Source organism: Chiloscyllium plagiosum, unplaced genomic scaffold (genome assembly GCF_037043375.1).
Source record: "Chiloscyllium plagiosum isolate Xiang-an unplaced genomic scaffold, Cpla_swu_hap1 HiC_scaffold_21, whole genome shotgun sequence".
NCBI lineage: Eukaryota > Metazoa > Chordata > Chondrichthyes > Orectolobiformes > Hemiscylliidae > Chiloscyllium > Chiloscyllium plagiosum.
In genome coordinates, this window is record NW_028270159.1 from 2,551,432 (window position 1) to 2,576,223 (window position 24,792).

The 24,792-nt window shown below is 52.5% G+C and overlaps 1 protein-coding gene across 1 annotated transcript in view; it reads right to left on the reverse strand.

Annotated features, from left to right (window-relative positions):
- sardh (sarcosine dehydrogenase) overlaps window positions 1-24,792 on the reverse strand; it is a 229,547-nt gene that overhangs the window by 193,875 nt on the left and 10,880 nt on the right. The window contains exons 4-5 of the mRNA XM_087998130.1: window positions 5,991-6,170; window positions 896-1,019 (exon numbers count right to left, since the gene is read on the reverse strand). Coding sequence (XP_087854256.1) covers window positions 896-1,019; window positions 5,991-6,170 — 304 coding nt within the window. The remainder of the gene's footprint in view (window positions 1-895; window positions 1,020-5,990; window positions 6,171-24,792) is intronic.

The following is a 24,792-nucleotide window of genomic DNA, read 5'->3' on the forward strand; positions in this document are numbered from 1 at the left end:
GGTCAGTGCTGAGGGAGTGGGCACTGTCGGAGGGTCAGTGCTGAGGGAGTGGGCACTGTCACAGTGTCAGTGCTGAGGGAATGCCGCTCTGTCGGAGGGTCAGTGCTGAGGGAGTGCCGCTTTGTCGGAGGGTCAGTGCTGAGGGAGCGGGCACTGTCGGAGGGTCAGTGCTGAGGGACTGACACAAAGTCGGAGGGTCAGTGCTGAGGGAGTGACACAGTCGGAGGGTCAGTGCTGAGGCAGCGCTGCACTGTCAGAGGGTCAGTACTGAGGGAGTGCCACACTGTCATACGGTCAGTGCTGAGGGAGTGCCGCACTGTCATACGGTCAGTGCTGATGGAGTGCCGCACTGTCGGAGGGTCAGTGCTGAGGGAGTGGGCACTGTTGGAGGGTCAGTGCTGAGGGAGTGCCGCACGGTCGAAGGATCAATGCTGATGGAGTGCCGCACTGTCGGAGGGTCAGTGCTGAGGGAGTGGGCACTGTCGGAGGGTCAGTGCTGAGGGAGCGGGCACTGGCAGTGGGTCAGTTCTGAGGGCGTGCTGCACTTACGGAGAGTCAGTGCTGAGGGAGTGCCACACTGTCACAGGGTCAGTGCTGAGGGAGTGGGCACTGTCGGAGGGTCAGTGCTGAGGGAGTGCCACACTGTCACAGGGTCAGTGCTGAGGGAGTGGGCACTGTCGGAGGGTCAGTGCTGAGGGAGTGCCGCACTGTTGGAGGGTCAGTGCTGAGGGAGTGCCGCACTGTCAGAGGGTCAGTGCTGAGGGAGTGCCGCACTGTCGGAGGGTCAGTGATGAGGACATTTAGAACTGCTAGCTTGCAAGGATACAGTTCCTTTCTATCCCCCTGTATCCCAGTAATGACTGGCAGACTGTTTCTGCTGCTTGCTTTCGCTCACCTGCACAGTTAATCGCACAAGACGTCTGTATCATTCCATAGTCAGTCTGTACCCCCGAGAGTCGCCTGACTCCATAATGATCGATCTTCACCTGGATCCCTGTCACGGGACAGTTCTCAATCACCTGAACAAATGGATGGCGAAAGATCAATCATCAACTATAAGAGCACAGATGGGAATCTGTCCATTATGGGCAGCATGATGGCTCAGTGGTTAGCACTGCTGCCTCACAGTACCAGGGACCTGGGTTCGGTTCCAGCCTCAGGTAACTGTCTGTGGGGAGTTTACACATTCTCCTTGTGTCTGCGTGGGTTTCCTCCGACAGTCACAAAGATGTGCAGATCAGGTGAAATGGCCAAGCTAAATGGCCCAGAGAGTTAGGTGCATTAGTCAGAGGGAAATGGGTCTGGGTGGTTTACTCTTTTGAGGGTCGGTGTGGACTGGTTGGGCCAAAGGGCCTGTTTCCACACTGTAGGGAATCTAATCTAATCTAAACTCACCACTGCCCCATCATCCCTGACTGAGCAGCTGAAATCTGAGATGGTTAACTCACTGAATGGCCAGGATAAAACTATGTCAGAGTCTGCCAGAGTCTAAATCAATTCACAGCAAAAACAGCAGAATTTATTTTCAGATTCAGTTACTGAGTATTTACAGCAGTGAACAGTGTAGTTATCCTGGGACGACAGCAGTGAACAGTGTAGTTATCCTGGGACGACAGCAGTGAACAGTGTAGTTATCCTGGGACCACAGCAGTGAACAGTGTAGTTATCCTGGGACCACAGCAGTGAACAGTGTGGTTATCCTGGGACCATAGGAGTGAACAGTGCAGTTATCCCAGGGCCACAGCAGGGAACAGTGCAGTTATCCTGGGATTATAGCAGGGAACAGTGTAGTTATTCCGGGACCATAGGAGTGAACAGTGCAGTTATCCTGGGACGACAGCAGTGAACAGTGTGGTTATCCTGGGACCATAGGAGTGAACAGTGCAGTTATCCCAGGGCCACAGCAGGGAACAGTGCAGTTATCCTGGGACTATAGCAGGGAACAGTGTAGTTATTCTGGGACCATAGGAGTGAACAGTGTAGTTATCCTGGGACTATAGCAGGGAACAATGTAGTTATCCCGGGACTACAGCAGTGAACAGTGTAGTTATCCCGGGACCATAGGAGTGAACAGTGCAGTTATCCCGGGACCACAGCAGGGAACAGTGTAGTTATCCCGGGACCACAGCAGGGAACAGTGTAGTTATTCCGGGACCATAGGAGTGAACAGTGCAGTTATCCCAGGTCCACAGCAGGGAACAGTGCAGTTATCCCAGGTCCACAGCAGTGAACAGTGTAGTCATCCCGGGACCATAGGAGTGAACAGTGCAGTTATCCCGGGACCATAGGAGTGAACAGTGTACTTATCCCGGGACCATAGGAGTGAACAGTGTAGTTATCCCGGGACCACAGCAGTGAACAGTGTAGTTATCCCGGGACCATATGAGTGAACAGTGTAGTTATCCCGGGACCATAGGAGTGAACAGTGCAGTTATCCCGGGAACATAGGAGTGAACAGTGTAGTTATCCCGGGACCACAGCAGGGAACATAGGAGTGAACAGTGTAGTTATCCCGGGACCATAGGAGTGAACAGTGTAGTTATCCCGGGACCACAGCAGGGAACAGTGTAGTTATCCCGGGACCATAGGAGTGAACAGTGCAGTTATCCCGGGATCATATGAGTGAACAGTGTAGTTATCCCGGGACTACAGCAGGGAACAGTGTAGTTATCCCGGGACCATAGGAGTGAACAGTGTAGTTATCCCAGGACCACAGCAGGGAACATTGTAGTTATCCCGGGACCACAGCAGGGAACAGTGCAGTTATCCCAGGACCATAGGAGTGAACAGTGTAGTTATCCCGGGAACCATAGGAGTGAACAGTGTAGTTATCCCGGGATCATAGGAGTGAACAGTGTAGTTATCCCGGGACCACAGCAGGGAACAGTGCAGTTATCCCAGGACACAGCAGTGAACAGTGCAGTCATCCCGGGACCATAGGAGTGAACAGTGCAGTTATCCCGGGACCATAGGAGTGAACAGTGTAGTTATCCCGGGACCACAGCAATGAACAGTGTAGTTATCCCGGGACCATAGGAGTGAACAGTGTAGTTATCCCGGGACTACAGCAGTGAACAGTGTAGTTATCCCGGGACCATAGGAGTGAACAGTGTAGTTATCCCGGGACTACAGCAGTGAACAGTGTAGTTATCCCGGGATCATAGGAGTGAACAGTGTAGTTATCCCGGGATCACAGGAGTGAACAGTGTAGTTATCCCGGGACTACAGCAGGGAACAGTGTACTTATCCTGGGACCACAGCAGGAAACAGTGTTGTTATCCCGGGACCACAGGAGTGAACAGTGTAGTTATCCCGGGATCATAGGAGTGAACAGTGTAGTTATCCCGGGACCACAGGAGTGAACAGTGTAGTTATCCTGGGACCACAGAGGGTCATAGGAGGTCCACCAGACCCTCCTGCCTTCCCTGCTATCCCTCCAGTTTATAGCTTCTCTGGACTGAACAAATTCAATCCTATTAATCTCAATCCCTCTGGTCTGGTCTGTTGTCTATGCCTTACCAAATTCCTTAATCAGTTCCCCAAATTTCTGACATTTGAGTCCTCAGTAAACTGCAACAATATGATTCCCAAATCAAACTGGTCTGAGATATTAAGGATAAAACTGGAGCCAGCGATGACTCCTTGATAATCATCACTTCCAACTCCTATCCAACCTGAGAACGCCCATCTCCCTGGCAATGCCCATCTGCCCAGCAACGTCCATCTCCCTGGCAACGTCCATCTGCCCGGCAACGTCCATCTCCCTGGCAACGTCCATCTGCCCGGCAACGTCCATCTCCCTGGCAATATCCATCTCCCCGGCAATGTCCATCTCCCTGGCAATGTCAATCTCCCTGGCAACGTCCACCTGCCCAGCAACGTCCATCTCTCTGGCAATGTCCATCTGCCCAGCAACGTCCATCTCCCTGGCAATATCCATCTCCCTGGTAACGTCCATCACCCTGGCAACGTCCATCTGCCCGGCAACGTCCATCTCCCTGGCAATATCCATCTCCCTGGTAACGTCCATCACCCTGGCAATGTCCATCTGCCCGGCAATGTCCATCTCTCTGGCAATGTCCATCTGCCTGGCAACATCTATCTCCCCGGCAACATCCATCTCCCTGGTAATGACCATCTGCCCGGCAACATCCATCTCCCTGGCAATGTCCATCTCCCTGGCAACATCCATCTGCCCGGCAATGTCCATCTGCCCGGAAACATCCATCTCCCTGGTAATGTCCATCTGCCCGGCAACGTCCATCTCCCTGGCAACATCCATCTGCCCAGCAACGTCCATCTCCCTGGCAACATCCATCTGCCCGGCAACGTCCATCTCCCTGGCAATGACCATCTGCTCGGCAATGTCCATCTCCCTGGCAACGTCCATCTGCCTGGCAATATCCATCTGCCTGGCAACGTCCATCTGCCTGGCAACATCCATCTGCCTGGCAACATCCATCTGCCTGGCAACGTCCATCTCCCTAGCAACATCCATCTCCCTGGCAACATCCATCTGCCCAGCAACGTCCATCTCCCTGGCAATGACCATCTGCTCGGCAATGTCCATCTCCCTGGCAACGTCCATCTCCCTGGCAACATCCATCTGCCTGGCAACGTCCATCTCCCTGGCAATGACCATCTGCCCGGCAATGTCCATCTCCCTGGCAACGTCCATCTGCCCAGCAACGTCCATCTCCCTGGCAACGTCCATCTGCCCAGCAACGTCCATCTCCCTGGCAATGACCATCTGCCCGGCAACGTCCATCTCCCTGGCAATGTCCAGTCACCCTGACAACATCCATCTGCCTGGCAACGTCCATCTCCCTGGCAATGACCATCTGCCCGGCAATGTCCATCTCCCTGGCAACGTCCATCTGCCCAGCAACGTCCATCTCCCTGGCAACGTCCATCTGCCCAGCAACGTCCATCTCCCTGGCAATGACCATCTGCCCGGCAACGTCCATCTCCCTGGCAACGTCCAGTCACCCTGACAACATCCATCTGCCTGGCAACGTCCATCTCCCTGGCAATGACCATCTGCCCGGCAACGTCCATCTCCCTGGCAACGTCCAGTCACCCTGACAACACCTATTTCACTGATTGCTCCCCAAGTTGCAACACCTCCCCAATTACTGAACCCCTCAAGTGTTTTCCATTGCTTTTCCCTGGGACGACTGGATTCCTGCTCTGGCTCAGAGTCATTCAGTTCCTTTTTGATCCTGTGAAGCATCTTTGGGTGATTTCTAGATTAACGGAAGTGCTTTCCCTCATAGCACTACGGACCTCCAATACCTCAAGGACTGTAATGATTGAACAAGGCTAAATGAGACTTTGTGCTCACCCTAGTGCCATATGGTCTGTTTACACCTCCCCCGACCGTTTCCAAAGCAACAATGTAGCTACAACATACTCTGAGGTTCAGGAACTTGCTTTTGCAAAGTGCAGCAAAACCCCACTTAGTCTATTACTACAAAATAGTCCTTTCCCCAATTCAGTCCACCCGCAAATAAAGTAAAAGAGAAAGAGAAAGGTATGATGTTTAGAGGATGAACACTTTGTCATCACGTGAAGAGGAAATACGAGATGTGCGAAGTAACCAGGCCTCAATGTTAAAGTGTCGAGGATTTGATCTAATGGACAGCAAATGGGTGGCACGGTGGCACAGTGGTTAGCACTGCTGCCTCACAGCGCCGGAGACCTGGGTTCAATTCCTGCCTCAGGCGACTGACTGTGTGGATTTTGCACGTTCTCCCCGTGTCTGCGTGGGTTTCCTCCGGGTGCTCCGGTTTCCTCCCACAGTCCAAAGATGTGCAGGTCAGGTGAATTGGCCATGCTAAATTGCCTGTAGTGTTAGGTAAGGGGTAAATGTAGGGGTATGGGTGGGTTTCGCTTCAGCGGGTCGGTGTGGACTTGTTGGGCCGAAGGGCCTGTTTCCACACTGTAATATAATCTAATATAATCTAATCTAATCTAAAAAAAAAACTCACCGATGCACCGCGAGCTGTGGCCGCCCGTGCCAATGTGGAACAGGTTCCAGCTGGATCCATGGTGCCATCGGTGGGCACGTACAGTGTACCATACAAATCACCCACGTTCATCAATGGGTAAAGATCCTTCGTTTCTGACGGGGACAGCACAAATGACTCAATCCCGTAGACTTTTCCCAGCTAAAGTAAAGGAAAAAAATTATGAAATCATAGCTGGGATCGACTCCCACACACACTGACTCTCACTGGGGTACAGCTCTCACACACACTGACTCTCACTGGGGTACAGCTCCCACACACACTGACTCTCACTGGGGTACAGCTCTCACACACACTGACTCTCACTGGGGTACAGTTCCCACACACACTGACTCTCACTGGGGTACAGCTCTCACACACACTGACTCTCACTGGGGTACAGCTCCCACACACACTGACTCTCACTGGGGTACAGTCCCACACACACTGACTCTCACTGGGGTACAGGGTCCCACACACACTGACTCTCACTGGGGTACAGCTCCCACACACACTGACTCTCACTGGGGTACAGCTCCCACACACACTGACTCTCACTGGGGTACACTCCCACACACACTGACTCTCACTGGGGTACACTCCCACACACACTGACTCTCACTGAGGTACAGCTCCCACACACACTGACTCTCACTGGGGTACAGCTCCCACACACACTGACTCTCACTGAGGTACAGCTCCCACACACACTGACTCTCACTGGGGTACACTCCCACACACACTGACTCTCACTGGGGTACACTCCCACACACACTGACTCTCACTGAGGTACAGCTCCCACACACACTGACTCTCACTGGGGTACAGCTCCCACACACACTGACTCTCACTGAGGTACAGCTCCCACACACACTGACTCTCACTGGGGTACAGCTCTCACACACACTGACTCTCACTGGGGTACAGCTCCCACACACACTGACTCTCACTGGGGTACAGCTCCCACACACACTGACTCTCACTGGGGTACAGCTCCCACACACACTGACTCTCACTGGGGTACAGCTCTCACACACACTGACTCTCACTGGGGTACAGCTCCCACACACACTGACTCTCACTGGGGTACGGCTCCCACACACACTGACTCTCACTGGGGTACAGCTCCCACACACACTGACTCTCACTGGGGTATGGCTCCCACACACACTGACTCTCACTGGGGTACAGCTCCCACACACACTGACTCTCACTGGGGTACAGCTCCCACACACACTGACTCTCACTGGGGTACAGCTCCCACACACACTGACTCTCACTGGGGTATGGCTCCCACACACACTGTCTCTCACTGGGGTACAGCTCCCACACACACTGACTCTCACTGGGGTACAGCTCCCACACACACTGACTCTCACTGGGGTACAGCTCCCACACACACTGACTCTCACTGGGGTATGGCTCCCACACACACTGTCTCTCACTGGGGTACAGCTCCCACACACACTGACTCTCACTGGGGTATGGCTCCCACACACACTGACTCTCACTGGGGTATGGCTCCCACACACACTGACTCTCACTGGGGTACAGTCCCTCACACACTGACTCTCTCTGGGGTACAGTCCCTCACACACTGACTCTCACTGGGGTACAGCTCCCACACACACTGACTCTCACTGGGGTACAGTCCCTCACACACTGACTCTCACTGGGGTACAGCTCCCACACACACTGACTCTCACTGGGGTACAGCTCCCACACACACTGACTCTCACTGGGGTACAGCTCCCACACTCACTGACTCACTGGGGTACACTCCCACACTCACTGACTCTCACTGGGGTACGGTCCCACACACACTGACTCTCACTGGGGTACACTCCCTCACACACTGACTCTCACTGGGGTACAGCTCCCACACACACTGACTCTCACTGGGGTACACTCCCTCACACACTGACTCTCACTGGGGTACAGCTCCCACACACACTGACTCTCACTGGGGTACAGCTCCCACACTCACTGACTCACTGGGGTACACTCCCACACTCACTGACTCTCACTGGGGTACGGTCCCACACACACTGACTCTCACTGGGGTACAGTCCCACACACACTAACTCCACTCTACACACACTAAGTTTGGAATCAATCAGTTCCAACAGACTCTTCAGTCCAACCCGTCCATGAGGAAACTGTTGAAATGCACATTTATCCCGGGTGGTTGCAGGGTCCCAAGGCAGAATATGAGGCGTATGGGGGGGGTTTAAACTAACTCTGCAGGGGCATGGGAACCCAGACTGTAGCTTTAGGGTGCAGGACCTGGAATGTAGGGAGGTTAGGAACATGGCATCAATTTCAAAGGAGGGTGCCTGTAAACAGGAAAGTGGCTTGAAGTGTGTATACATCAATGCAAGAAGTATACGAAATAAGGTAGGTGAACTTGCAGCGTGGGTTGGTACCTGGGACTTCGATGTTGTGGCTATTACGGAGACATGGCTAGAACAGGGACAGGATTGGCTGTTGCAGGTTCCAGGGTTTAAATGTTTTAGTAGGGTCAGAGGTGGGGGTAAAAGAGGGGGAGGTGTGGCATTGCTTGTCAAAGATAGTATTACAGCGGTGGAAAGGACGATGGATGAAGACTCGCCATCTGAGGTAGTTTGGGCTGAGGTTAGGAATAGGAAAGGTGCGGTCACCCTGTTAGGAGTTTTTTACAGGCCTCCTAATAGTCCTAGAGACGTAGAAGAAAGGATTGCGAGGATGATTCAAGAGAAGAGTGAAAGTAATAGGGTGGTTGTTATGGGGGACTTTAACTTTCCTGATATTAATTGGGAAAGCTATAGCTCAAGTTCATTAGATGGGTCAGTGTTTGTTCAATGTGTGCAGGAGGGTTTCCTGACACAATATGTAGATAGGCCAACAAGAGGTGAGGCCATACTGGATTTGGTTCTGGGTAATGAACCAGGCTAGGTGTTAGAATTAGAGGTAGGTGAGCACTTTGGGGACAGTGACCACAATTCGGTGACTTTTACTCCAGTGATGGAGAGGGATAAGTGTGCACTACAGGGCAAGAGTTATAGATGGGGGCAGGGAAATTATGATGCTGTGAGGCATGACTTAGGATGTGTGGCCTGGAAAAGTAAGCTTCAAGGCAAGGGTGTAATTGATATGTGGAGCTTGTTCAAGGAGCAACTATTGAGTGTCCTTGATAAGTTTGTGCCCGAAAGGCAGGGAGGAAAGGGTCGTGTGAGGGAGCCGTGGTTTAATAAGGAATTGGAATCCCTTGTTAAATGGAAGAGGGCGGCCTATGTAAAGATGAGGTGTGAAGGTTCAATTGGGGCGATTGAGAGTTATAAGGTAGCCAGGAAGGACCTGAAGAGAGAGCTAAGAGCAGCAAGGAGGGGACATGAAAGGTCCTTAGTTGGTAGGATTAGGGAAAACCCTAAGGCTATAGGGTATGTCAGGAATAAAAGAATGACTAGGGTAGGAATAGGTCCAGTCAAGGATAGTAGTGGGAAGTTGCGTGTGGAGGCTGAAGAGATTGGGGAGACACTGAATGAATACTTTTCGTCAGTATTCAATCAGGAACAGGACATTGTTGTCAATGTGAGTACTGAGTCACTATTAAGTAGAATGGATGGCTTTGAGGTATGTAGAGAAGAGGTGTTGGAAATTCTGGAAAGGGTGAAAATAGATACGTCCCCTGGGCCTGATGGCATTTATCCTAGGATTCTCTGGGAAGCAAGGGAGGAGATTGCAGAGCCATTGGCCTTGATTTTTATGTCCTCGTTGTCTACAGGAGTAGTGCCAGAAGATTGGAGGCTAGCAAATGTGGTTCCCTTGTTCAAGCAGGGGAGTAGGGATAACCCTAGTAACTATAGGCCGGTGAGTCTCACTTCTGTTGTGGGCAAAATCTTAGAGAGAATTGTAAGGGATAGGATTTATGAACATCTGGATAGGAATAATGTGATCAAGGATAGTCAGCATGGTTTTGTGAAAGGCAGGTCGCGCCTCACAAACCTTATTGAATCCTTTGAGAAGGTGACTAAGGAGGTGGATGAGGGGAAAGCGGTAGATGTGGTGTATATGGATTTTAGTAAGGCGTTTGATAAGGTTCCCCATGGTAGACTACTACAAAAAATACGGAGGTATGGCATTGAGGGTGAGTTGGAGGTTTGGATTAGGAGTTGGCTGGCTGGAAGAAGACAGAGGGTAGTAGTTGATGGCAAAGGTTCATCTTGGAGTGCCGTCACTAGCGGTGTTCCGCAAGGATCTGTTTTGGGACCATTGCTGTTTGTCATTTTTATAAATGACCTGGAGGAGGGGTTAGAAGGTTGGGTGAGCAAGTTTGCGGATGATACGAAAGTCGGAGGAGTTGTAGACAGTGAGGAAGGATGTGGCAGGTTACAGCAGGATATAGAGAAGCTGCAGAACTGGGCAGAAAGGTGGCAAATGGAGTTCAATGTAGCTAAGTGTGAGGTGATTCACTTTGGTAAGAGTAATAAAAAGATGGGGTACTGGGCTAACGGTCGGATACTTGGTAGTGTGGATGAGCAGAGGGATCTTGGTGTCCATGTACACAAATCTTTGAAAGTTGCCACCCAGGTAAATAGTGCGGTGAAGAAGGCATATGGCGTACTGGCTTTTATTGGTAGAGGAATTGAGTTCCGGAGTACTGAGGTCATGTTGCAGTTGTATAAGACTCTGGTGCGGCCACATCTGGAGTATTGTGTGCAGTTTTGGTCGCCATACTATAGGAAGGATGTGGAGGCACTGGAACGGGTGACGAGGAGGTTTACCAGGATGTTGCCTGGTATGGAAGGAAAATCGTATGAGGAAAGACTGAGGCACTTGGGGCTGTTTTCACTAGAGAAAAGAAGGTTTAGGGGTGACTTGATTGAGGTGTACAAGATGATTAGGGGGTTAGATAGGGTCGACAGTGAGAATCTTTTTCCACGTATGGAGTCAGCTATTACAAGGGGGCATAGCTTTAAATTAAGGGGGGGTAGGTATAGGACAGATGTTAGGGGTAGATTCTTTACTCAGCGAGTCGTGAGTTCATGGAATGCCCTGCCAGTAGCAGTGGTGGACTCTCCCTCATTATGGGCATTTAAGCGGGCATTGGATAGGCATATGGAGGATAGTGGGCTAGTGTAGGTTAGGTGGGCTTGGATCGGCGCAACATCGAGGGCCGAAGGGCCTGTACTGCGCTGTATTCTTCTATGTTCTATGTTCTATGTTCCTCCAGGTGTTGCGTAGTCATGGTTTGGAGGTGGAGGCGGCCTAGGACCTACATGTCCTTGACGGAGTGAGAGGGAGAGTTGAAGTGTTCAGTCACGGGGCAGTGGGGTTGGTGGGTGCGGGTGTCCCAGAGATGTTCTCTGAAACGATTCGCAAGAAGGCGTCCTGTCTCCCCGATGTGGAAGAGACCACACCGGGTGCAACAGATGCAGGAGATGACATTGGGAGAGGTGCAGGTGAATTTCTGACAGATGTGGAAGGATTCCTTGGGGCTTGGACGGAGGTGAGGGGAGTTGTATGGGTACAGATTTTCAACTTCCTGCAGTGGCAGGGAAAGGTGCCATGTGTGGGGCGTGGGCTGGACAGTGCAGCGTGAATTCGGGTGAATTAAACAAGACAGGTGTTTTAGGGTAACACTGGGAGACAAGTGCATTGTGAAAAATCAAAAACAATAGTTTGCCAATCAAGGTCCTTGGATTTGGGCAGGGCAGGTTTTATCAAAATAAAGCAGGATCTGGGAAAAGGAAAGAACGATTTCTGACTAAACCCTACAGCAGAACAAGGGGGTGGGGAGTAATTGGGAAAGTACAGGCCAAACATGTTCCCTTTCGGATGAAATGTGAGAGCAACAAGGCCTGAGAAACCTCGGGGTCCTTCTCATTTTTAGACTGGCCAAAACAGAAAAGACAGACTCTAACAGATACTCAGGCTGCAAACCCTTGATACCTGGACTTCACCGGTAGGTTATAAGGAAAGACTATACACATGTGGCCTGTTTGATTTGATCAAAGTCTTCAAGATTTGACAAGGTTCCACTTGGTAGGCTAATTCGTAAAATTAGGTCACATGGGATTCAGGGTGAGCTTGCCAATTGGATACAAAATTGGCTTAATGGCAGGAGACAGAGAGTGGTGTTTCATAAGTTCATAAGATATTGGAGCAGAATTAGGCCATTCCTTGTTGTGTTGGGAGGGACAGGGTTCAAAGGCAGTGGTGTGTGTAGTGGAGGAGAAACGCTGGAGGGTATCGTCAACCACATGGGAAGGGAAGTTGCTATCAAGGAAGGAGGCCATCTGGGACTTTGAGGTGGAATTGGTCATCTTGGGAACAGATGCGGTGGAGACGGAGGAATCAGGAATAAGGGATGGTCTTTTTACAGGAGGCTGGATGGGAGTGGGTGGGTGTGTAGTAGATGTCTGTGGTTAGTCAGTCGCTGGAGACGGAGATGGAGAGGTCCAGGAAGGGGAGGGAGGTGTCCGAGATGGTCCAGGTGCATTTGGGGTCAGGGTGGATGGTGTTGGAGAAGTTGATGACTTGTTCAACCTCCACGTGGGAGCATGGGGCGGCACCGATACAGTCCTCGATGTAGTGGAGGAACAGATTGGGGGGTGGTGCGGGTGTGACTGCGGAAGATGGAGTGTACCACATACCAGACAAAAGGCAGGCATAGCTGGGGCCATGTGGGTGCCCATGGCTACCCCTTTGGTTTGGAGGAAGTGGGAGGATTGGAAGGAGAAGTTGTTGAGGGTGAGGACCAATTCAGCCAGGTGGATGAGGGTGTCATTGGAAGGGTACTGGTTGGGATGGCGAGGGAGGCAGAAATGGAGGGCTTGGAGTCCTTCGTGATGGCAGATCGATGTGTACAGGGACTAGTTGTCCGTGGTGAAGATGAGGCATTGGGAACTGGGGAAACGAAAATCTTGGAGGAGGTGAAGAGCATGGGTGGTGTCCTGAACGTAGGTAGGGAGTTCCTGGACTAGGGGGGACAGGATGGTGTTGAAGTATGCAGAGATGAGTTCAGTGGGACAGGAACTGGCTGAGACAATGGGTTGACCGGGGAAATCAGGTTTTGTGGATCTTTGGTAGGAAATAGAACCGGGCAGTGCGGGGTTCCCGGACTATGGGCAGTGCGGGGTTCCTGGACTATGAGATTGGAAGCTGTGGATGGGAGATCTCCTGAGGTGTTGAGGTTCTGTATGGTCTGGGAGATGATGGTTTGGCAATGGGGGGTGGGGTCATGGTCGAGGGGGCAGTAGGAAGAGGTGTCCTCGAGTTAGCGATTGGCTTCAGCGGTGTAGAGGTCAATGCGCCAGACTACCACTGCGCCCCCTTTATCTGCTGGTTTGATGGTGAGGTTGGGATTGGAGCAGAGGGATTGGAGGGCTGCGTGTTGTGAGAGTGAGAGGTTGGAGTGGGGGAGGGGGGTAGACAGGTTGAGGCGGTTAATGTCCCGGCGGCAGTTGGAAATGAAGAGGTCGAGGGCGGGTAATAGGCTAACACGGGGTGTCCAGGTGGATGCAGTGTGTTGGAGGCGGGTGAAGGGGTCCTCGGTGGGTAGGCGGTGTCTTGATTGTAAAGGTGGGCCCAGAGGCAGAAGCGGTGGAAGAAATGTTCAAGGTCGTGACATGTGTCAAGGTCATTTATCTGAGAGCGTAGAGGGAGGAGTAAGGCCTTTGCTGAGGGTTAAATGTTCGTCTTCAGTGAATGGGAGGTCTGGGGGAAAGGTGAACACATGGTATGGTTGGGAGCTAGAACCTGGGGTGGGGCTGGAGCTGGAGGTGGGGGCGGAGACAGTCACTTGAGTAGGAGTCACATATAGACAGGATGGTCAACAAGGCATTTGGCATGTTTGCTCTGTCCTTTGAGTTGGGACTTTACATTGAGGTTGTACAGGACATTGGTGAGGCCTCTTCTGAGGTATTGTGTCCGGTTCTGGTTGCCCTGTCATAGGAGGAACATTATTAAGCTGGAGTGGGTTCAGGATATTGCCAGGTACATAGAAGAATACAGCGCAGTACAGGCCCTTTGGCCCTCGATGTTGCGCCGATCCAAGCCCACCTAACCTATACTAACCCACTATCCTCCATATACCTATCCAATGCCCGCTTAAATGCCCATAAAGAGGGAGAGTCCACCACTGCTGCTGGCAGGGCATTCCATGAACTTACGACTCGCTGAGTGAAGAACCTACCCCTAACTTCAGTCCTATATCTACCCCCACTTAATTTAAAGCTATGCCCCCTTGTAATACCCGACTCCATACGCGGGAAAAGGTTCACACTGTCAACCCTATCTAACCCCCTAATCATCTTGTACACCTCAATCAAGTCACCCCTAAACCTTCTTTTCTCTAATGAAAACAGCCCCAAGTGTCTCAGTCTATCCTCATACGATCTTCCTTCCATACCAGGCAACATCCTGGTAAACCTCCTCTGCACCCGTTCCAGTGCCTCCACATCCTTCCTATAGTATGGCGACCAAAACTGCACACAATATTCCAGATGCGGCCGCACCAGAGTTTTATACAACTGCATCATGACCTCAGGACTCCGGAACTCAATTCCTCTACCAATAAAAGCCAGTACGCCATATGCCTTCCTCACCGCACTATTTACCTGGGTGGCAACTTTCAGAGATCTGTGTACATGGACACCAAGATCCCTCTGCTCATCCACACTACCAAGTATCCGACCATTAGCCCAGTACCCCATCTTTTTGTTATTCTTCCCAAAGTGAATCACCTCACATTTAGCTACATTGAATTCCATTTGCCACCTTTCTGCCCAGCTCTGCAGCTTCTCTATATCCTGCTGTAACCTGCCACATCCTTCCTCACTGTCAACAACTCCTCCGACTTTCGTATCATCCGCAAACTTGCTCACCCAACCTTCTAACCCCTCTTCCAGGTCATTTATAAAAATGACAAACAGCAATGGTCCCAAAACAGATCCTTGCGGAACACCGCTAGTGACGGCACTCCATGAAGAAACTTTGCCATCAACTACTACCCTCTGTCTTCTTCCATCCAGCCAATTCCTAATCCAAACCTCCAACTCACCCTCAATGCCATATCTCCGTATTTTCTGCAGTAGCCTACCATGGGGTATGGAAGGTTTGAGTCATAAAGAAAGGCCCGATAGGCCGGGACTTTTCTCACTGCATTGATATGCTCGAACAGGTTGATGATAAGAAGAAGGAAGTGCTGAAAATTTTGAAAAACTTAAGGATAGATAACTCCCCTGGGTCAGATGAGATATATCCAAGGTTATTACAGGAAGCGAGGGAAGAGATCGCTGAGTCTTTGGCAATGATCTTTGTGTCCTCACTGTCCATTGGAGTAGTGCCAGATGATTGGAGGGTGGAAAATGCTATTCCCTTGTTCAAGAAAGGGAATTTGGATAATCCTGGGAATTATAGACCTGTCAGTCTTGCATTGGTGGTGGGCAAATTATTGGAGAGGATTCTGTGAGACAGAGTGTATGATTACTTGGTAAACCATAGTTTGATTAGAGTCAGCATGGTTTTGTGAGGGGCAGGTCATGCCTCACAAACCTTATTGAATTCTTTGAGGATGTGACAAAACACACTGAAGGTAGAGCAGTGGATGTGGTGTACATGGATTTTAACAAGGCATTTGATAGGGTTCCCCACGGTAGGCTCATTCAGAAAGTAAGGAGGAATGAGAATTGGGTACATTTGGCTGTCTGGATACAGAATTGTCTGGCCCAGAGAAGACAGAGGATGGTAGTAGATGGAAAGTATTCAGCCTGGAGCTCGGTAACCAGTGATGTTCCACAGGGATCTGTTCTGGGACCTCTGCTCTTTGTGATTTTTATAAAGGACTTGGATGAGGACGTGGAAGGGTGGGTTAGTAAGTTTGCTGATGACATGAAGGTTGGTGGAGTCGTGGATAGTTGGAGGCTGTTGTAGGTTGCAATGGGACATTGACAGGATGCAGAGCTGGGCTGAGAAGTGGCAGATGGAATTCAACATAGAAAAGTGTAAAGTGATTCAGTTTGGAAGGTCGAATTTGAATGCAGAATACAGGGTTAAAGGCAGGATTCTTGGCAGTGTGGAAGAACAGAGGGATCTTGGGAACCATGTGCATAGACCCTCAAATTTGCCACCCAGGTTGATAGGGTTGTTAAGAAGGTGTATGGTATGGTGGCTTTCATTAGCAGGAGGATTGAGTTTAAGAGCCACGAGGTTATGCTGCAGCTCTATAGAGCCCTGGTTAGACCACACTTGGAATATTGTGTTCAATTCTGGTCACCTCTCTATTGGAAAGATGTGGAAGCTTTCGAGAGGGTGCAGAGGAGATTTACCAGGATGCTGCCAGGACTGGAGGGCATGTCTTATTAAGAAAGGTTGAGGGAGCTAGGACTGTTCTCATTGGAGCAAAGAAGGATGAGAGGTGACTTGATAGAGGGGTACAAGATGATGAGGCAAAGATAGAGTGGAAAGCCAGAGACTTTTTCCCAGGGCAGGAATGGCTATCACAAGGGGATGATTGGAGGAGGATTTAGGGGAGATGTCAGAGGGAGGTTCTTTACACAGAGAGTGGTGGGTGTGTGGAATGCACTGCCAGAGGTGGGAGTGGAGTCAGATACAGTAGGGACATTGAAGAGACTCTTGGACAGGCACATGGATGGTATTTAAATGATGGGTATGTAGGTTAGTTTGATCTGAGAGTAGGATAAAGGGTCGGCACAACATTGAGGGCCGAACGGTCTGGTCTGTGCTGTACTGTTCTATGTTCTATGCAGCATAAAAAGGTTGCGAGGTGACCTTTCAGAAGTTTATAAAATCTTAAGGAGTAAAGATAGTTAATGGTAGTTGTCTTTTCCCTGGGATGGGGAATTTCAAGATGAGGGGCACATTTTTAAGGTGAGAGGAGAGAGATTTTAAAAAGACATAAGAGGCAATTTGTTTACACAGAGGGTGGTTCACATGTGGAATGAACTTCCTGAGGAAGTGGTGGGTAATATTTAAGACATTTCGATAGATACAGGAATAGGAAAAGTTTGGATGGTCATGGGCTAGGAACATGCATGTGGGATTAGCTTAGTTTGGGATTATGTTCAGCACGGACGGCTGGGACAAAAGATTCTCTATCCATGCTGTATAACTCTATATTAACAGGAAAACAGAGAGTAGATAAAAATAAACTGTTTCCACTGGTTTGGGATTTTAGAACTAGAACTAATTCTATCCCTGTCTTAAATACACTCAAAGACCTGGCCTCCACAGTCCTCTTGGATGTAGGTTTGCTTGCTGAGCCGCAAGGTTAATTTCCAGATGTTTCTTTACCTTAGGAGGGTCAGCAGGCCTCAGGCAAAGCCTGACCCCCCGACAGTGCAGCACTCCCTCAGCGCTGACCCTCCGACAGTGCGGCACTCCCTCAGCACTGACACACCCACAGTGCGGCACTCACTCAGCACTGACCCTCCGACAATACAGCACTCCCTCAGCACTGACCCTCCGACAATACAGCACTCCCTCAGCACTGACCCTCCGACAGTGCCCACTCCCTCAGCACTGACCCTGCCACAGGGCGGCACACCCTCAGCACTGACCCTCCCTCAGTACAGTACTCCCTCCGCACTGACCCTCTGACAGTGCGGCACTCCCTCAGTGCTGACCCTCCCACAGTGCGGCACTCCCTCAGCACTGACCCGCCCACAGTGCGGCACTCCCTCAGCACTGACCCGCCCACAGTACAGCACTCCCTCAGCACTGACGCTCCGACAGTGGCCACTCCCTCAGCACTGACACTCTGACAGTGCGACACTCCCTCAGCACTGACCCTCCCTCAGCACTGACCCTCCCACAGTACAGTACTCCCTCTGCACTGACCCTCTGACAGTGCGGCACTCCATCAGTGCTGACCCTCCCACAGTGCGGCACTCCCTCAGCACTGACCCTCTGACAGTGCGGCACTCCCTCAGCACTGACCGTCCGACAGTGCGGCACTCTCTCAGCACTGACCCTCCCACAGTGCGGCACTTCCTCAGCACTGACCCTCCCACAGTGCGGCACTCCCTCAGCACTGACCCTCCCACAGTACAGTACTCCCTCCGCACTGACCCTCTGACAGTGCAGCACTCCCTCAGCACTGACCCTCTGACAGTGCGGCACTTACTCAGCACTGACCGTCCGACAGTGCGGCACTCTCTCAGCACTGACCCTCCCACAGTGCGGCACTTCCTCAGCACTGACCCTCCCACAGTACAGTACTCCCTCCGCACTGACCCTCCGACAGTGCGGCACTCCCTTAGCGCTGACCCTCTGACAGTGCGGCACTCCGTCAGCACTGACCCTCCGACAGTGCGGCACTCCCTCAGCACTGACACTCCCACAGTGCTGCACTTCCTCAGCACTGACCCTCCCACAGTGCGGCACTTCCTCAGCACTGACCCTCCCACAGTGCGGCACTCCCTCAGCACTGACCCTCCGACAGTGCCCATTCCCTCAGCACTGACCCTCCCACAGTGCAGCACTCCCTCAGCACTGACCCTCCGACAGTGCGGCACTCCCTCAGCACTGACACTCCGACAGTGCGGCACTCCCTCAGCACTGACCTTCCGACAGTATAGTACTCCCTCCGCACTGACCCTCTGACAGTGCGGCACTCCATCAGTGCTGATCCTCCCACAGTGCGGCACTCCCTCAGCACTGACCCTCTGACAGTGCGGCACTCCCTCAGCACTGACCCTCCCACAGTACAGTACTCCCTCCGCACTGACCCTCTGACAGTGCAGCACTCCCTCAGCGCGGCACTCCCTCAGCACTGACCCTCCCACAGTACAGTACTCCCTCCGCACTGACCCTCTGACAGTGCAGCACTCTCTCAGCACTGACCCTCCGACAGTGCGGCGCTCCCTCAGCACTGACCGTCCCACAGTACGGCGCTCCCTCAGCGCTGACCCTCCAACAGGGCGGCACTCCCTCAGTGCTGACCCTCCGACAGTGCGGCACTGCCTTAGCGCTGACCATCCGACAGTGCGGCACTCCGTCAGCACTGACCCTCCGATAGTGTGGCGCTCCCTCAGCACTGACCTTCCCACAGTGCGGCGCTCCCTCAGCACTGACCCTCCCACAGTACAGCACTCCCTAAGTGCTTACCCTCTGACAGTGTGGCACTCCCTCAGTGCTGTCCCTCCGACAATGCAGCACTCCCTCAACACTGACCCTCCGACAGTGCGGCACTCCCTCAGCACTGAACCTCCGACAGTGTGGCACTCCCTCAGTGCTGTCCCTCCGACAATGCAGCACTCCCTCAGTGCTGACCCTCTGGCAGTGAGGCATTCCCTCAGCACTGAACCTCCGACAGTGCGGCACTCCCTCAGTGCTGACCCTCCGACCGTGCGGCACTCCCTCAGCACTGACCCCCCCGACAGTGCCAACTCCCTCAGCACTGACCCCCCGACAGTGCCCATTCCTTCAGCACTGACCCTCCGACAGTGCAGTTCTCCCTCAGCACCGACCCTCCGACAGTGCGGCACTCCCTCAGCACTGACCCTCCGACAGTGCAGCACTCCCTCAGCGCTGATCCTCCGACAGTGCGGCACTTCCTCAGCACTGTCCCTCCGACAGTGCAGCACTCCCTCAGCACTGACCCTCCAACAGTGCCCACTCCCTCAGCACTGTCCCTCTGACAGTGCAGTTCTCCCTCAGCACCGACCCTCTGACAGTGCGGCACTCCCTCAGCACTGACCCTCCGACAGTGCAGCACTCCCTCAGCGCTGATCCTCCGACAGTGCGGCACTTCCTCAGCACTGTCCCTCCGACAGTGCAGCACTCCCTCAGCACTGACCCTCCAACAGTGCCCACTCCCTCAGCACTGTCCCTCCGACAGTGCGGCACTCCCTCAGCACTGACCCTCCGACAGTGCCCACTCCCTCAGTGCTGACCCTCTGACAGTGTGGCACTCCCTCAGCACTAATACTGGATTATGTCAATGTCTGGGGAAATTGCTGCGGAATTCACAAGATCCATCTTGATCACATTTGTTACACTGACCTGCACTGTGGCATTTCTGTGCAATATAGATTGTAACTGTATTTACACCATGTTAATTCTGTGTGTTAGAAATCTAGTCTGGTTGTGTTGTGGATTGTATTGCGTATCAGGTGACACATTGTAATTCAATCTTGACTGTTTGCTCTGCAATTGTAACAACCCTGAATTCTTACACTGTCCTCACACAAGTTCTTTGAGCTGACATCATTGGTGACATCAGCCTGGGGTGGTGGATTTGTTTTTCTCTGAGTTGTTCTGACCTTGTTACTTGGGTAAGAGTTTATTTAGGAATCAATTTAAACACTGCATGATACCCGTGCTCCTGCAAATATTGAGAGTGATTAATCATTACATTCCTGTTTTGGCTCCAATATTTAGTTGTGTTTAATTTAGAATGACTGAGTTTTCTGCTGCAATTAACAGCTCAAATATTTGAAAGATAAGCTGCAAATGGTCAGTCAGAGAGCAGTGAGTGAAGACCTACACTCTCGACAGAGTTAGGCTTTGGAAACCTTGCCACATCCCCTCCAGAAACACACCACTGGGAACTGGTGGGACACTAAGTTGTCAAGAAGACATAAGTCAGTTACAAAGGGATACAGGTAGATGTGGTTAGTCAGCAAACATTTGGCAAAAGGAACATATTGTGGGAAGATGTGAAGTCCATTTCAGCTGGACAAGTAAAACCAAAAAGCCAACTATCTAAACGCTGCCGGATTGCAGAGCTCTGAGATGCAGGGGGATCAGGCTGTCTGACAGATTAAATCATAAATGTTTAGTTTACAGGTGCTACTTAGGAAAGCTACTAGAATATTCTCACCCATGGCCATACCAGTCTGAAAATGTCTGATCTCAGGCCTGCTTAGTGTGAGGATGGGAGGCTGCCTGGGAATACAGGTCCAGTCATGGTAGTGTCCTTACCTCTGGAGCAGACTTGGCTTCAAGTTCCACTTGACCCAGATGTTTGTGATAGAAACTCTGAACAAGTTGATTAGAGAAAAAAAAAGGTTCTGATGTATTATGAGAGGAACTGAGTACAGAGTTAGAGAGGACATGACAAGACCCCCATATCTGGAATACTGTGCACAATATTGGTCTCCTTATTAAAGGATGTGTTGGGACCAGTTCAGAGGAAGTTTACTGGATGAATACCTGGATTTAGGGAGAGGAGGGAGTGTTGTGGATTTTTTGGGAGTGAAGGTTGGATAGACTGGGCTTGTAACCACTGGATTTCAGAAGTGTAAGAGGCAACATGATTGAATCATAAGACACCCAGGGGTCATGACAAGGTCAAGGTAGACAGCATGTTTCCTGTTGAGTTCAGGGTTACTCACAAAAGACCCACAACAATGTGATTCAAACTTAACCACCCTTTGGGCAATTAGAACTGGGTAATAAATGTTGGCTAGTCAATGACACCCACATCTCATAAATGGATTTAAAAAAAAGGATCTTGGGGTATTTATTCACAAATCCCTGATTACTAGAATAATTAAGAAAGCATACGGGTCACACCTTTATCAATCATGGCGTAGATTATAAGAGCAGGAAGGTTATGCTGAAGCTGTACAGGACATTAGTTAGGCCCCAGCTGGAACACTGTGTGCAGGTCTGGTCACCACACGACAGGAAGGATGAGACTGCAACAGGAGTCGGTGCAGAGGGGATTCACCAGGATGTTCCCTGGGATGGAGCTGTCTAACTACGCAGAGAGGCTGGATAGGCTCAGCTTGCTTTCTTTGGAGCTGAGAAGGTTGAGGGGGGGGGGGTGACCTAGCAGAGGTATGTAAAGTTATGAGGGGCATGGACAGGTTAGATCGAAAACAGCAGTTCCCCTTAGTTGAAGCATTAATTAGGGGGAGGGGGGGTAAACTTCAGGTGAAAGGCAAGAAGTTTAGAGGGGATTTTGAGAATAAAAAGAGGGTGCTGGGGATCTGGAATGCACTACCGAGGAGGCTAATTAGTGTAAGAAACCACAAAACTCTTAACAAGTACTTGGATGAGCACTGGAAATGACATAATAGGCCTAGTGCGGGAAAGTGGGACTCATGTGGAATTAGGATAGTTTTTGGCAGTGCGTATCTGATGGGCTGAAGGGCCTCTTCTGTACTGTATAATTCTAAAAGGGATAGCCCATTTAAAACAGATCAGGTGAAATTTTACCCGAGAGGGTCACGAGTCTTTTTCCACCAAGAACTCTCTTGGGCTGTCACAGGGTCAGTGCTGAGGGAGTGGGCACTGTAACAGGGTCAGTGCTGAGGGAGTGTCACACTGTCACAGGGTCAGTGCTGAGGGAGTGGGCACTGTCACAGGGTCAGTGCTGAGGGAGTGGGCACTGTAACAGGGTCAGTGCTGAGGGAGTGTCACACTGTCACAGGGTCAGTGCTGAGGGAGTGGGCACTGTCACAGGGTCAGTGCTGAGGGAGTGCCACACTGTCACAGGGTCAGTGCTGACGGAGTGGGCACTGTCACAGGGTCAGTGATGAGGGAATGGGCACTGTAACAGGGTCAGTGCTGAGGGAATGCCACACTGTCACAGGGTCAGTGCTGAGGGAGTGCCGCACTGTCACAGGGTCAGCTCTGAGGGAGTTTCACACTGTCAGAGGGTCAGTGATGAGGGAGTGCCGCACTGTCAGAGGGTCAGTGCTGAGGGAGTGCCGCACTGTCGGAGGGTCAGTGCTGAGGGAGTGGGCACTGTTGGAAGGTCAGTGCTGAGGGAGTGCCGCACTGTCGGAGGGTCAGTGCTGAGGAACTGCTGCACTGTCACAGGGTCAGTGCTGAGGGAGTGCCACACTGTCACAGGGTCGGTACTGAGAGAGTGCTGCACTGTCACAGGGTCAGCATTGAGGGAGTGCCACACTGTCACAGGGTCGGTACTGAGAGAGTGCTGCACTGTCACAGGGTCAGCATTGAGGGAGTGCCACACTGTCACAGGGTCGGTACTGAGAGAGTGCTGCACTGTCACAGGGTCAGCATTGAGGGAGTGCCACACTGTCACAGAGTCAGCTCTGAGGGAGTGCCACACTGTCACAGGGTCAGTACTGAGGGAGTGCTGCACTGTCACAGAGTTAACACTGAGGGAGTGCCACACTGTCACAGGGTCAGTGCTGAGGGAGTGAGGCACTGTCAGAGGGTCAGTGCTGAGGGAGTGCCACACTGTTGGACAGTCAGTGCTGAGGGATTGCTGCACTATCACAGAATCAACACTGAGGGAGTGGGCATTGTCACAGGGTCGGTGCTGAGGGAGTGCTGCACTGTCACAGGGTCAGTGCTGAGGGAGTACTGCACTGTCACAGGGTCGGTGCTGAGGGAGTGCTGCACTGTCACAGGGTCAGTGCTGAGGGAGTGCTGCACTGTCACAGGGTCGGTGCTGAGGGAGTACCGCACTGTCAGTGGGTCAGTGCTGAGGGAGGGGGGAGGGAATTGCAAGGGTGAGGGGGAGGGAAGTGCGAGGGTGAAGGAGAGGGGGGTGGGAAGGGCGAGGGTGAGGGAGAGGGGGGAGGCAAGTGCGACGGTGAGGGGGAGGGACGTGCGAGGGTGAGGGGGAGGGGGAGGGAAGTGCAAGGGTGAGGGAGAGATTGGGTGGGAAGAGCGAGGGTGAGGGAGAGGGTGAGGGAAGTACAAGGGTGAGGAGGGAGGGAATTGCGAGTGTGAGGGAGAGGGAGAGGGGGAGGGAAGTGTGAGGATGAGGGAGAGGGGGAGGGAAGTGCAAGGGTGAGGGGGGAGGGAAATGCGAGGGTGAGGGAGAGGGAGAGGGGGAGGGAAGTGTGAGGGTGAGGGAGAGGGGGAGGGAAGTGCAAGGGTGAGGGGGGAGGGAATTGCAAGGGTGAGGGAGAGGGAGAAGGGGAGGGAAGTGCGAGGGTGAGGGAGAGGGGGAGGGAAGGGCGAGGGTGAGGGAGGGGGAGAGGGGGAGGGAAGTGTGAGGGTGAGGGGGGAGGGAATTGCGAGGGTGAGGGAGAGGAAGAGGGGGAGGGAAGTGCGAGGGGGAGGGAGAGGGGGAGGGAAGGGCGAGCGTGAGGGAGGGGGAGGGAAGGGCGAGAGTGAGGGAGAGGGGGCTTGGAAGGGCGAGGGTGAGGGAGAGGGAGAGGGGGAGGGAAGTGCGAGGGTGAGGGAGAGGGGGAAGGGAAGTGCGAGGCTGAGGGAGAGGGGAGGGAAGTGTGAGGGTGAGGGAGAGGGGGAGGGAAGTGCAAGGGTGAGGGGGGAGGGAATTGCGAGGGTGAGGGAGAGGGGGAGGGAAGTGTGAGGGTGAGGGAGAGGGGGAGGGAAGTGTGAGGGTGAGGGAGAGGGGGAGGGAAGTGTGAGGGTGAGGGAGAGGGGGAGGGAAGTGCAAGGGTGAGGGGGGAGGGAATTGCGAGGGTGAGGGAGAGGGAGAGGGGGAGGGAAGTGCGAGGGTGAGGGAGAGGGGGAGGGAAGTGTGAGGGTGAGGGAAGTGTGAGGGTGAGGGAGAGGGGGAGGGAAGTGCAAGGGTGAGGGGGGAGGGAATTGCGAGGGTGAGGGAGAGGGAGAGGGGGAGGGAAGTGCGAGAGTGAGGGAGAGGGGGAGGGAAGGGCGAGAGTGAGGGAGAGGGGGGAGGGAAGTGCGAGGCTGAGGGAGAGGGGGAGGGAAGTGCGAGGCTGAGGGAGAGGGGGGAGGGAAGTGCGAGGGAGGGGGAGGGAAGGGCGAGAGTGAGGGAGGGGGAGGGAAGGGCGAGAGTGAGGGAGAGGGGGCTTGGAAGGGCAAGGGTGAGGGAGAGGGGGGAGGGAAGTGCGAGGGTGAGGGAGAGGGGGAGGGAAGTGCA